The 13,243-nt window shown below is 41.6% G+C and overlaps 1 protein-coding gene across 2 annotated transcripts; it reads right to left on the bottom strand.

The window, feature by feature from the left end:
- Positions 1–19: 19 nt before the first annotated feature.
- LOC133496516 (CTTNBP2 N-terminal-like protein) lies at positions 20–12,973 on the bottom strand. Of its 2 annotated transcripts, XM_061812213.1 has the most exons (6): positions 12,847–12,973; positions 12,198–12,332; positions 10,141–10,248; positions 4,911–5,135; positions 4,442–4,546; positions 20–2,802 (listed from the first exon to the last, which is right to left on the bottom strand). In XM_061812213.1, the coding sequence occupies exons 3-6, from the start codon at positions 10,237–10,239 to the stop codon at positions 1,501–1,503; spliced, it is 1,731 nt and encodes a 576-aa protein (XP_061668197.1). In that variant the 5' UTR covers positions 10,240–10,248; positions 12,198–12,332; positions 12,847–12,973; the 3' UTR covers positions 20–1,500. The 2 variants fall into 2 exon arrangements, with proteins under 2 accessions (XP_061668197.1, XP_061668204.1); XM_061812220.1 differs by lacking the exons at positions 10,141–10,248; positions 12,198–12,332; positions 12,847–12,973 and having other exon boundaries at positions 4,442–4,608; positions 4,911–5,047.
- Positions 12,974–13,243: the final 270 nt, after the last annotated feature.

The following is a 13,243-nucleotide window of genomic DNA, read 5'->3' as shown; positions in this document are numbered from 1 at the left end:
AAAAATGTTTTATACGCAGTGAGCACAAAATTGTAGTTTGATTAATACATTTAAGTATTACCACCTAAAATATTCAATTGTTTTACCCCAGGAATTAGTCTGATTCCTGACTCATCCTGTTACTTTTGTGATGTTAGAGTTGTGTGGAGGAGATACTGAATCTCTACAAGGCTTTGTTTTCTTCTTGGTTGTAAAGCTAAGTAAAAAGGTCAGTGTCACAAACATACAAATTATTGTGAAGGAAATACAATCTGTTGAAACATAGAAGTAATTCTAAAGCAAATGTGTTAAAACCCAAAACAACAAAAGACATAAAAATGGCTGCAGTCGTCACAGGAAACAAAATGACATTTGTTTAGATTTGGTGAAACCAGAGGTTTCTCTGATGAACACAATGAGCCCATTTTCTTTTTCTAGATTGTGCTGTCTGCGTAGTCAAATAAGTGCATTCAATTACTTGCCTGCATTCAATAATATTCTTTAAACAGCCTCCAAAAACCAAGTTGATTTTCTGTGGATGTGTGGCAAATACTACTTGCATTTTAAGATCTACTATACAGTATTTCTGTCCCATGTACAGCTTTGCATCAAATGCTTTTTTCCTTGTTTTCTGACACAGTTGGCAGCTTCAACTTTCAGGGGTCTTGCTGTGCTCTGCAGTCTCTTAAATGAACAGTACTAGCCGACATCCTCCCGTTTGAAAGACTTTCACTTACTAGGAATGCCACAGATCTGTAGACTCAAGGCATCCTGAGTGTATTTGCGCTGCTTGCCAGTGTGTGGGGATGCCCACATCCGGAGAGGGTCAGCAGTCCACCCTAAGCAGCACATTGGGTAACTCCTCACTAGTCTTACAGAGCTTTGTTTACAGTTGCAGTGAGGTGGTGGCTCATGAGTATGTAAGTAGGGGATCCCTCCACATGGAATATGACTTTGGCGAAGTTAGCTAGAACAGTGTTTCTCAACCAGGGGTAATTGGACCATTAGTGGTCCGTGAAAATAAAATACTTCTTAAAAAAAGATCATATGCCATTGATTGAGAGAGGATCATTTTAATTGTGACTAAGACCTTTATCTACCTAAACGACAGAGTGTACAGGACTTTTTTTTTTCAACAGGTCGATCTGCTCACAAGTGTAATACATTGCATGTTAAGGTCTTTAGTTCCTATTTCCAATGTTGAAGTCAGGTGATCTTCAATGTCAAAAATGTACACGGCGTCCCAGACCCTAAAAAGTTTTCAGTCACTAATCCAGTCATCCCTAGATTTGATATGCTGCAATTTTAGTCCCTCAACTTATTCTGGAGCCAGTGTCAGCCATCCTAGGCTCAAAATGCCACAGCTATCTTATATTTTCTGCCTCTTTTTCACTGCTTGTGTCATGTGCAGCCCTCCAAAGAGGCAGCTGTGCCAAAGTTTCCATGGATTTTACATGACGTGACAAGTGTGACAAGTAGCTATTGTGTGCGTTTTCAGGGTTTGTCAGTATGATGTGGATATTAACTGCTAGAAGATAAAACCAGATCCGGCTCTGTTGTTCCCTCTTGCCCGCTGCTGTTGGGTCCACAGTTTCCTGAAAGCTCAGAGAACTGGATGGTTTGGGTAGAAAGACTCGGGGAACCTGGTGTTGGACTCATCCCTAGCTTTTTAGGAGGAATTGGAGGAGGATGAGTCCTCTCTGATCGAGGTGTGAGAGGGGAACGGATACCTGGAGACAAAGGCCCAGAAGGTGATCTCCCCCCAGGTGGGGAGGCAGCTAAATTACGGTAGTCCGTACCAAATGGAGAGTTGCTCATTGGCGCTAGCTTGACACCAGCCTGCTGGCTGGTGAAGCGGGACAGCACCTGAGTGACGGTGTTGCGGGCCAGCTGCTTGGCTGCACTGTGCTCAGGTGGAGGAGGGTAGGCAGAAATGGTGGGTGAGAGGTCTCTGGGTGAAAGGGTACCACTGTGCTGTTGCTGCTCTAACTCCGCCTGGGTTTGAAACTTGTGTCTGGCAGCCTGGAATCGCTGATTGACTCCAGCCTGGTAGGAGGACTGATGGAAGCCTGGGCTGTTTAGATGTTTGGCCAAAACTGGTGAGGAAATGGGCGAAGAGGAGAGTGAAGATGAGGCGGTGCTGGAGGGCGACTGAGGAAAAGTGTGAGGATGAGGATGTAGAGGAGAGTGTAAGTTTGCTCCTGTGCCGTTTTCCAGCATGCCTGTGTTTTCCGTTCCTCTCCCATCCTGAATTGCCTCTGTCTCTTTGATAATGTGATGGCCATTGACCTTTGACATCGAGCTTGTTTTTGCAAGGGTGATTACTTTTCCATCAGGCTCGGTCTGAACGGAGGCGGACACAAGTCTCATCTTGGTGGGTGACTCTTTTACCACTGCCATTGCCTCCTTTGGGTCCTCTTTGGTCTCACTGGTTTCAGCCAGTCTCTTTTTCAGCTCTTCAAGTTGTCTCCTCAGGTCCTGACTCCTTTCCTCTTCCTTGGCGAGTCTGGCTTTCAGTTGCTCTTGCTCGATGGTAAAATCAGAGATTTTCCCATTAGTTTGAGTCTCCAGCTCTGTCGCCCTGCTCTTTTCCTCTTGGAGGAGCTCCTGTAGCTTTTCCACAGCTCCTTTTTCCTCTTGGAGCAAAGTACGGAGCTGTAAGACGTTTTGAGCCTCCTCCTCTGCTCGGCTGCTGGCTTTCTGGAGCTTCAGGCTGAGAGTTGATGAAAGCTGTTGCTGCTGAGCCAGCGACTCCTCTGCCTGGCTTATGGCTTCATCCTGTTCCCGCTGCAGTCGCCTTACTGCCTCACGTTCAATTTCAAGCTGAAGAGATAAGAGCAAAGATAAATAAAGCTTGCAGCATCCCCAAAAAATGTTAACCCGAGTCTCCAAACTGCCCTTAGGTGTGATTGTGAGTGGCAGTGATTGTTTGTCTCTATGTGCCCTGCGATTGGCTGGCAACCAGTTCAGGGTGTGCACCGCCTCCTGCCTGACAATAGCTGGGACAGGCTCCTGTACTCCCATGACCCTTGTGAGTATAAGAGGCTCAGAAAATGGATGGATGGAGTCTTGTTACAGCCACCAGGAGGCACTGTAATCCTGTTGAGTTGCAGCATTTGCTAGCGTAATACAGATGTTGCCAGACTCTAGTCAGAGCCCATACACATTTGTACTGAGCAAGAGTTATTGTTTCAGCATTTAGAAGAGTGCGTGAAATTTAAAATGCACAACATATATGGGCTGTACAGTGGTAATTAAAAAAAAAAAAACTAGACTTCTGGAAGTGTTCTTTTAAACTCATTTGCCAATGTTTTGACTTTATTTTTTTATGTGGGGGACGAGGGGCAGCTCCAGAAATACTTTTTGAAAAAGTTTTTCCTCACTTCAATTTCTTTTTTTTTTGGGGGGGGGGGATATCTATATGATCAAAAGAATTATAATCGTATCAATTATCTGCAGATTTTTGCTATCTGTGGTTTGGTCACTATCCAAAAGGTCCACAGTATATACAATATATTTCTTTGACTGCATCTTGGTCAGTCTTTCAATGGTATGTCCTAATTTTTACAATAAGCTTTTTTTGAAAAGTGACATTTTTATGTGTGCACGGTCACTTTGACAAAGCCTGTTTGCAATCAGTGACCCACACTCGTATATTTTGGAATATAGTAAGCTACAAAAAAAATATTGATTCTCAAAGGAAGCTTTATTTACATCTGTTTGGAAGTAGTAATTCTTTATCACTTCATATGGATAATTAACCCTTTCCGGGCAGGGGTTGCAAATTTGCAACAGGTTTAATATAATCGAAAATGCCAAAAAGAGTCCAGAAAAGTCCAGAGTATCATTTTCTTAAAGTATCAGATTTTTCTCTCTGCAAAATTTTCATTGTTTTTTTTTTTTTTTATTTTTTTATTGTTCCAGAGAGGGTTAAAGGATCACATCTTGCTTCAAAGCCCTGGTCAAGGTATAAAACGGACTATAATATTGACTCAGACAGGAAAGGCTGAGGTAAACTGTTGTATACTGCGTTACGTAATGCCCAAATGCGGAGTCTGATGCAGCAATCGAGCATGTGTGCATGAGCTGACCAGACATGTCGATCCATTAGCTCAAGTTTCCTGAGGCAGGACAACTCAACAATGGGCTCTTCCTCATCTGTTTCCTCTGTAACAGCTATGTGCGTGTGCATAATGGTGCCTGTGTTATGTTCTTGAACTTTAAAAGCCCACTGAGTCATTCAACGAGCTCCGCTGATGCTTTCCTGTGACCTCCCGTCTATCTAAAGTAAATCACAGCTTTCAGTTTAAAAAAGAAAACAAAACAAATGGTCAGAAAGGAGATTGAAAGAAAAATGAAAGCTACACCGTCTCCTCGGCTCTCAAAGATCACGTATCAGCAAGTTGAATACTTTGGCACCTTTAACACACAATCACATATCCAGTGTTTTGTGGGTCAGCACCTGCTGCAACAGTTCGTCTCGTTCTGTTTGTAGTATCAAGGAGAAATTGTCTCTCTGTGATTGATGGGCATGCTGCAGTTTCTCCTCCGCTAGATCAGCTATCATCTGCCAATCACAGAAACATGACACCTTCAGGATCACAGGAGAGACGGGCCTCACCTGCAACCCTAGAGAGGATAAGTGCAATAGAAAATGAAGAGATGGAAATTTCCCATGAACCTGCAACCTTCTGCAAGAACTCATTTAAGCTTCATATCTCTCTAAGTCTGGGTGTGGTTGGGGAAGGATTTATTCCCAGTGTCTAAAACATTGAGCTCAAATAGACAATTAGACACACAATCAGGTTATTGTACAAGCTTTCCCGTCAAAGTGAGACTTTATGAGTTTCTGGAATCATTATCACACACATATTGAAATGCATCAGCATTTTACAACCTGTAAAAAATAAATAAAGAAATGCATCTTTTACCCTTCTGTGTCTGCTCTCAGTTGCTGCCAACTGTCTCATCATCCTTTCTTGCATCCTCTTGCAGTGGGCCATGACCAGTTTCAGTACAGCCAAAGGGTTCGTGTGACTTTGGGCGAGTGCATTTTGGTGGTCTGCTGCTTTACTGTCCCGTTGTAATGCCAGAAATGGATTGCTGAGGTCATACTGGCCATAACGCTCTTGGATGAAAGCATCTTTGTGCTGTGCCTGAAGGACGCACAAATGAATCTTACACTGATATGCTGATATACTGCATGACACTGAATTGTTGAATATCTTTGCACATTACCCACATTTATTTGCACCACTTACAACTGTCAAACTCAAATATAATCTTTTTTAAATTGGCATTGTTTTTTTTTTTTAAAGTGTTCCCGGCGCCCTCCCTTTCATGCAGTTTCCCATTTATATTTTAGTATTTTTAAGTGCTCTTTTGTAAAATATATTTTTATCAGTGGGTGGAGACTAGCTAAGGAAGAATTTCCTTGCTCAGTGTTATGGCCCTGTTTGTACTGGGAACATGACAAATGAATGAATCTCAAATGTGAGGTGGAAAGCTGGAGACGGCTATATAGGTCAGTCAGCAACTTTCCGTTCTTCCAGACTTCTTTAAAGGATGAGGGTAATCATACTTGACACCGAAACCAGACCAATAAATCAGGGAAAATCAAATTCATGCCATGAGATTTCCTAACTGATGAGCATGTTTGCTTTCGATACACGATATGTCAACCTATGTCAGTTTTTGGTTACAGTGGCTGATGAAGTAGTTTGTGCCACTTACAGTGTTTAAGCCAGCCACATGGAATTGCTCTCTTTTTAAAAATTCTTTTACGTTATTATGATTTCCAATAATTGCATTGTTCTACTGTCCTTACGGTGCATGCAAAATTGAACTCCACTGGGGTCAAAGAAATTCTCATGTCTTTCATATCTCAACCAATTAGCGTTGGAAAACTTTCGGCATGACAATGTGCAGTTCAACCCTTGCTTGTTGAAGTGTGTGGGCGCGTATGGGCGTAGGAAATCGATCCAGTGATGTTATTGTCAGCGTGAACACAAGCAGATGGTCTTTCCCCACAACCAAGACACAAAGGGGTGAGACTCTACGCCCCCTTTCCAAAAGCAAATGTTAATTCCTCCCAGGGGATGCGGCGATGAAGCACCAGGCCATGAAATCAAACGGATGTGGATTGTAGCAAAGATAGTCAATATACTTTCGAATCAAAGCAGACAAATACTGTGTAATGCATGAGTCAAGGTTGTTAAAGAGAAGCAGATGATAAGAAATGATGTGACTATGAATGGTCTGGAGCAGATACAATTATGCTATCGCACTTCGCTACGGGCTTTCCTCCATCGCAGTTCTTACAAGAGCCAATCATCTTCCTGGCAACATATTATTCTGCCAGTTTAGTCTTCAGAAAATGTCACACTCTGGCAGGTTTTTACTTCCACTTGCTCATAGACTACAACAATGTAAACGCACCATCACACACACATCCTCGGGGCATCTGTAAAGACGCTAAACATGCGTCTCTGTCACTGACTGAACAAAGAATGTGACCCTTAGAGAAGAGATTAGAGGACTTGCACAAAGACACCGTCTCAATGCCTTCAGTCCTAGCCATTGTCTCCATGTGTGACCCACTGGGCTTCATTTTGAGGGTGGCTGCACAATGTCTACCTTTTTCATTCTTGTCTAATTATAGTAACAGGGTGCTCTTTCTTTTGAGATTACTGTATTGTAAAACTCATTCCCCTCCAGCCATTGACAAGAAATGTCCTCACATCTGAAACATGCCGAGTAAACTAATCAAACAATAATTTTGGTCTTTGATTTTATTTTCATTTTTTTCAAGCAGGCATGTAAACACCTCTCTACTATTTCCTGGAATAGTTTTGCAACTGGCATAGGCAGACTACACATTCTTTGCCTGTCTTTTCATCACCCCGTGTCACATCCGGCAGATAATGTGACATGTGACTGACAACCTGACCCGCACCTGCAGGAATCTGTTGTTAACCAGTTAAATGTAGCCTTAAAGCACAATCTCAGCCTTGTGTGAAATGAGAGGGGCCACCGAGTCTCGTTTCCGCTGTGGGACCATGGTAAAGACTCTAACAATGAACTGCGCTGCTGAGAATAGTATTAAAGTGCATTTCTCCTGTTACGAATGCACAGTCGAGCCCTTCATTTCAGTCCTGAATAGTACATTTAGTAATAAGAGATGATGAATGGATATGGGTGCACCTGTGTGTCACCAAGTGCATCGGTGTCATCAGCATAAAATACAGAATTCGTCTCAAGTGTATAAGCTCAGGTCCCCCAGCCTTGCTGTATGGCATAGTATATATATGGGATGTGTGTGTGTATATATATATATCATGCAGTCTTTGGGAATTCTCGTATTCTTTGTGAATCATTTAGAAAATGACAAGAAGGCATCATGACAAAAATACCAAAGTTTTGAAACATTTAATGAACAAAAAAACAGTTTTGGTTTTTTAATGTGTCATAGGTTACATGTGGGAAATCTTAGCGGTACAAAAAAAAAAAAATTACACATTGTCATTTGAAATGCTCACTACGAACAACACTGTGGGAATTGGCTTACTGAAGTGACTGTGCACACTACTTCCTATGCGGTTAAACAAGTTAAGCAATTATCACATGTTCCAATTTTAGGTTTTATCCAAGAACTGGAACAGACACACACACACAAAAAAAAAAAAAACAAGATGACATCAGTGCACCAACCATATCCAGACTGGACTTAAAGACAGGGTCAACATGACTACACCCTATTGTTAAGCGCCAAAACAAATAAAAGAAGAAGCAGGAAGAGAAATGAGATCTCCAGTGTGTTCTTCGTGGAGTAAAGAGCTTGGTACTTTAGAGCAATAAAATAACCTTACTACATCTTGTGGGATGTATAGCAAGTAATGTTTAACTGATTTAGACATTACTGGTTATTGAAGAGGAAGGAGGCAGGAAGACTTTGGTCATACAAGTACAGTAATTATTACATTCTCAAAAGCATGTTACATGGTGGAACAAGTTTTATTTAGGTCAATCTGGATAAAATCTTCACCTTTTTTTCAGTTTTCTTCTCAACCATTTCAACACGATCATGTTTTGTTAGTTAACCAACAACAAATTACAAAACCATTAAGTTGAATTTGTGCTTTATTGTCCTGGATCAAATACAAACCAAATTAGTTTCTATTTTTTTTAGTTTTGGGGTATTGCAAATCTAATGGTTACAAATGTTAAGAGAACTCTGATGTTATACTTCGACAGCAACTGTGCAAAGCAAAAAGTGACCAAACGGGCAATTGTCTGAATTTTTTACATATGATGCTGCAAAAACAAAACATTTCAGATGGTAAAAAAAAAAAAAATTGTAGGAATGCGGCTGCAGCATTTTAATCACACAAATCTAAAGTCTTGAGAACATTGTGACATCTATTGTTTTACATCCACAAGAATTCATGATTGCAATGTGAACTACTTGATTTTACCGTTTACCGCTTTAAGTTTACAATGTAGAAATTGAAAAACTGTTAGGGTACTTTGCATTAAACAAGAGCAAAGCACTGACTTTTATGCCTTAAGATCGGATTACTTTGAGGGTCCAACCCATCTGTGTCATTCAAGCTTGACCAACCAACAGACAGACGTTATGTGCTTTCCCTGTTCCATAAAGACACGTTAAAAGAAAGACCACTCCCACTGGAATATGACCTGATTGTGGTTTTATGTTTGCAGGAATTTCCCTTCTAGTGCAATTGCTTATCAAGTCCTCTGGATGGGATTTAAAGCAAGTCTTTAATGATGCAATATTTACAGTAGATTAACTACACACTGAGACAATTCACATTTGTTGTTGCGTACGGCGAACCCACCATATTGTCAACACTGCCTTTCTATTATTTTGATGGCTCGCGGCTTTTACGACAACTGAGGTGGCAAACTATAGTATAACCACCTGAGTCAAACCACCCTTGGATTATGGAAAGAAAGCAAGCAGCACCCCAAATACTGCTGGAACAGCTGTCCTGCATATAGCGGACAGGCCACAGAGGAAAGGACAGAAGGCTTTGATTTTGAAAGACTATACATCTGCCACAGAGTTTGGAAGACTGTAAGTCCGCCACAAAGTCAACACCCAACCTTAAAACAGCCCACCAGAGAACCATCTGAGAATGTGTGTGTGTGTGTGCATGTGATTGGGCAGGTGAAACAAGGGTCGTGGTTAATCATGAAAGCTGCCTTGTAATATTGCTCTTGTAACATGATTCAGGGGGGAGGCTGAAAGGAAGCCAGCAAAGCTTGAAAGACAAAGAGGATAGACAATGAGGTGACAGGGTGAGCTTGTTTTGTTTTTTGTCTTATACTATACACGCATGCAATCTTGGTTGCTGACATTTAAGACGCAGATAGCCAAACTGAATTGCTCCAAGACAATTGCGGTAGCTTCACTGTGACCCCGGCTTTGTCGGTGTGTTTTCAAGGCATTCAGTAGCATTTAATGGCTCCATCCAAGCATGGAGCAGCTGCTGTGCTCAAAGAGTGGAAAGCAATCACGGGCCTGGACCGAGTCCAATGAGAGTGCCCTCAAAGATTGCAAAGCAATGTAGCTGCCGGGCCAACCATGCTGTCTCGCTTCAGCATGGATGAATGACAAACCGAGCAGGCTCGTGTGGGGAATAGTCCGTAAACCTTCCTGATGTCTCAGCAAAGACTTTGACACTTCTTATAATGACCTGAATGCATGTTTTCTTTTTTGTTTTTTTGGGGGGAGTAATCAGCATAGTCTCCACTCAAGACTTGGTCCTATTCATTTGCCTGAACCATAGTCCTCCTGTTAAAGGCCAAATTAAAATTTCAGCCTCATTATTTTTCCTTTTTATTTTCCAAATTGACAAAACAAATCTGTCACTCCCCTCACTAAGCAAATATGCAATAATGTTGACTTTGGTGGAACCAAAATCCTGCACCATTGTCTGTACTTGCGCTGTTTCCTCAGTTTCCTGTTTGCATATCCCCTCTCGGGTACGTGACATTCTTTTTGCAAGTGTAATGCTGGGACAGGTTCATTTCTGTCTTTAAAATTCAGCATGGCCGCAGCGTTGCGTTCACAGTTCTTCACTATCAGCGCTAGACTCAAAGATGAGTCGGTCAGGTGGTGATGATGGTTGTACTTACCCTGAAGGTGTGAATGACAACCTCCTGGGCCTCGAGCTCTCCCTCCAAGATACTGAGGAGGGTTAGCAGCTCTACTCTACTTAGAGCCTCCACATTCATCTTCTCCTCCTAAACGAATAGAAAAAAAGGCATTCAAAGTAATTTTTTCCAAGCTATTGCTTCCAACAAACTACAGTACACATTAACCCACAGTACCTAACCTCTATAGAATTAGGACAATGGATGGCTATTTTATGATGTGTTTTGCCGTGTTATGGTCATTTCCACAAAAGCATTAATGGTGCTGAAAAACAGGAGCTCAGTCTCAATGTAATATTGCTTTTTCATACAATTTTCCACACAATTTAAGCCTTCATACTCTTGGGGCTATGAATCAGAAGTTACAAGCATACCAACACGCTAAGTAGCAAAGAAACCGTGAGCAATTCTGTCTTGCTCACTACTACTACAGTGCACAAGTGCTGCTATTATGATCATGCCGTAACTGTCATTCAAGTTCAGCGGGAACTCCTCGTTGACGTCAGCACACTTATTTGAGTTGTCTCCCTTTAACTAAGGGGATATGAATCTATCTGATTATTTTGTTTATCACTTTCGAACAGCAAGGGCAAATGCAGTACTTGGGGATTTGAAGTGTCACTCTGCTACTGCGTGGGCAAGCTATTAGGTCACGACCTCCCCGAAATACCTAAAATGACCCCCCTCCCTCCCCCCCGCCAACCCTAACAGACTCTCATCTGGAAAAGTTAGTCTTCTTATGTAGTACCAGTAATAGTACTCCTGTAGTAATGGGCAGGCTGCCTAGAGAGGATGCAAAGGAGCTCATATGCACAGTGTCGAGCATTCCGGGAAATTAATGGTACGTTAAGCATTCCACTAGTAGTTTCGCCACACATACTTCAAATCATTCTTGTGCTGACATTAAAAACAACCTCTGGTATGATTTTTCTTTGCAACTACACTTTCAACCCTTGCATCCTTGCTAACGCCACCTCTTGTTGTAATTACAGTAGGTAGCAACACACAAGTATGAGTAAATATTTTGTTACAGTGCACACATTGCAGAGTTGAAGAGTTACCAAACAAAGGAAATGAAGAACATAATTACCGGTATATGGAATTAGGCAAATGGGAGTTCCTTCTCTGTGTGGAGTTTGCATGTTCCCTGCATGGTTTTATAGGTCCCAACCCCCGCCCCTCCAAGTACCACAGTTTACTCCCACATTCCAAAAATAATGCTTCCTAATCTCATTGGAGACGTTAAATCAGCCATTAATTTGTGATTGACTGACGCCACTCCAGGGTCACACCCAAAGTTAGCCGGGATGGGCTCTAAGTCACCCATGACCCTCATGAGGATAGGTGCTACAAAATGGAAGAATGGTATTTGCCCTCTCATTTGCCCCTTGATTTTCTCTTTTGCCTGGCATCGCTGATCATAATGGTGGACATAATTGTGGCGCAGATGCACAGAGCTTTGAGATTAAACATTTTGGGGCTTTCCTATTCATTCCTGTGCTAATTATTTCTTTTGCAATCTTTGGTTCACTTTGATTTTCATCAGTGGGCAACCTCTCATTTACATTTTCATCCCTGAAATGTATTTTTCTTATATTTTGTTAAACCTTGATTCCGGATTCATATTTATTTTTTTGAGAATCACAGTGACGTCATATTGATGATGTAATGCAAAATTACAAATCCAAGATTATCTTGTAATTAACACTCCAACGAAATTCTGGATCTTATTTATTCTTTATTGCACATGCTTCCTCCCACACTTGATTTCACAGTAGACTAACATTTATGATTCAAAGTGTCTCCTCGCTGTCTGCAGACTGAAAAGTGAGCACACTTGAGTGTTGTCTCTCAAATTCCTCAGTTTATCCTGTGGCTCAACTGTCTGAAATGCCAAAAGTGAACATCATTTGCAACAAGCTGTTGCGCTTTTTTTTTTTTTTTTTTTTTTAAATTACACTGAGATGGTGTACACAAATGTACATCAGTGCTAACCAGTGGTTACTTCTTCACTAATCACCAATATTTGGGGTGTCTACCTTCAATGTGGACCAACTTTGCCTTGTCACTTGATACTTGCAGCTCAGCTTCTATGAAGAACCATTCCAACATTCCAGGGATGCCCACACCATGGATTCAACACTCAAGAGTGAATATGAATCCAACTCCAAAGCCTGCAAGTATTTAAGAATCAATCCAGTTAAGTCTGCAAAAGATGGCTTCAAAGTGTCATTATGAGCTGGTTGCATTTTTTTCCATCACTAATCTGGCGGAAAGAAGGCAGACAAGATGTTTTTCTTTCGAGGATGTGTTCAAAGCAATACACAATTAGGATATTCCTTACGAAGCGCATATAATTTACTATCACTACATATTCCATGCGAGCAACAATCACTTTTATGTGTGATACGCATCAGGAACATCAAATTAGAGTGAGGGATGATTGCAGGATCAATACTGGATCAATATTCCCTTGAGGTTTACGTTCATGAACCAGAAATAGAACTGTACGCGAAACCTCCGTATTACAGCCATTATTGAGACTCCTAATTCCTAATTGTTGCGCTCAACCATAAATGAAATTCAACGAGCGCTGATGGGTCACAGATATTCCACCTTTCTCATTTCATATGCCAGGGAAATTATCTGGAAGAAATGGAAAGAAAAGAATGAACACCTTAATCATACCTTTGTACAAGCTCGTCTCCACACGTCAAAAGGGTCCAAATCCAGAAATTGTTTCTTGGCGAAACGGTTCGGGTCAGTCCGCTGTCAAAGGCGCTCCTACTCCCAAACCCAACAACAGACGGTCAATGGGAAAATCACTCAGCCAATAGCAGACGTGCTTCCTCGTACTATGACCAATGGCAGCCACGTTATTCGTAAAGGAGGCGGGGTAAAGGCGTTCCCACTTCGATGGGATCTCCAGCTCTTTGTTTGGGACGTCTTGTGATTCTGGCGCACACTCGCTGAGTCTTGTTCGCCTCTTTGTGTAACGTAACAAAATGTACAATCATGTACAATTAGCACTTCTAACTCCAGGGTCTTAATGCATTTAGATTTTGTGGCTCATTTCACAAAATAC

The sequence above is a fragment of the Syngnathoides biaculeatus genome, chromosome 2, assembly GCF_019802595.1.
Source record: "Syngnathoides biaculeatus isolate LvHL_M chromosome 2, ASM1980259v1, whole genome shotgun sequence".
In the NCBI taxonomy this organism is placed as follows: domain Eukaryota; kingdom Metazoa; phylum Chordata; class Actinopteri; order Syngnathiformes; family Syngnathidae; genus Syngnathoides; species Syngnathoides biaculeatus.
The sequence above is the reverse complement of the archived record's forward strand: the minus strand, read 5'-3'. Positions and strand labels throughout refer to the sequence as shown.

Coding starts and splice junctions, on each gene's coding strand:
- LOC133496516 (XM_061812213.1), bottom strand. CDS start 10,239: ATGAATGTGGAGGCTCTAAGTAGAGTAGAGCTGCTAACCCTCCTCAGT. Junction 4,547..4,910: donor CTGAGAGCAGACACAGAAGG/GTAAAAGATGCA, acceptor TGTGATTGGCAG/ATGATAGCTGATCTAGCGGA. Junction 2,803..4,441: donor GAGACGAACTGTTGCAGCAG/GTGCTGACCCAC, acceptor TTATCTCTTCAG/CTTGAAATTGAACGTGAGGC.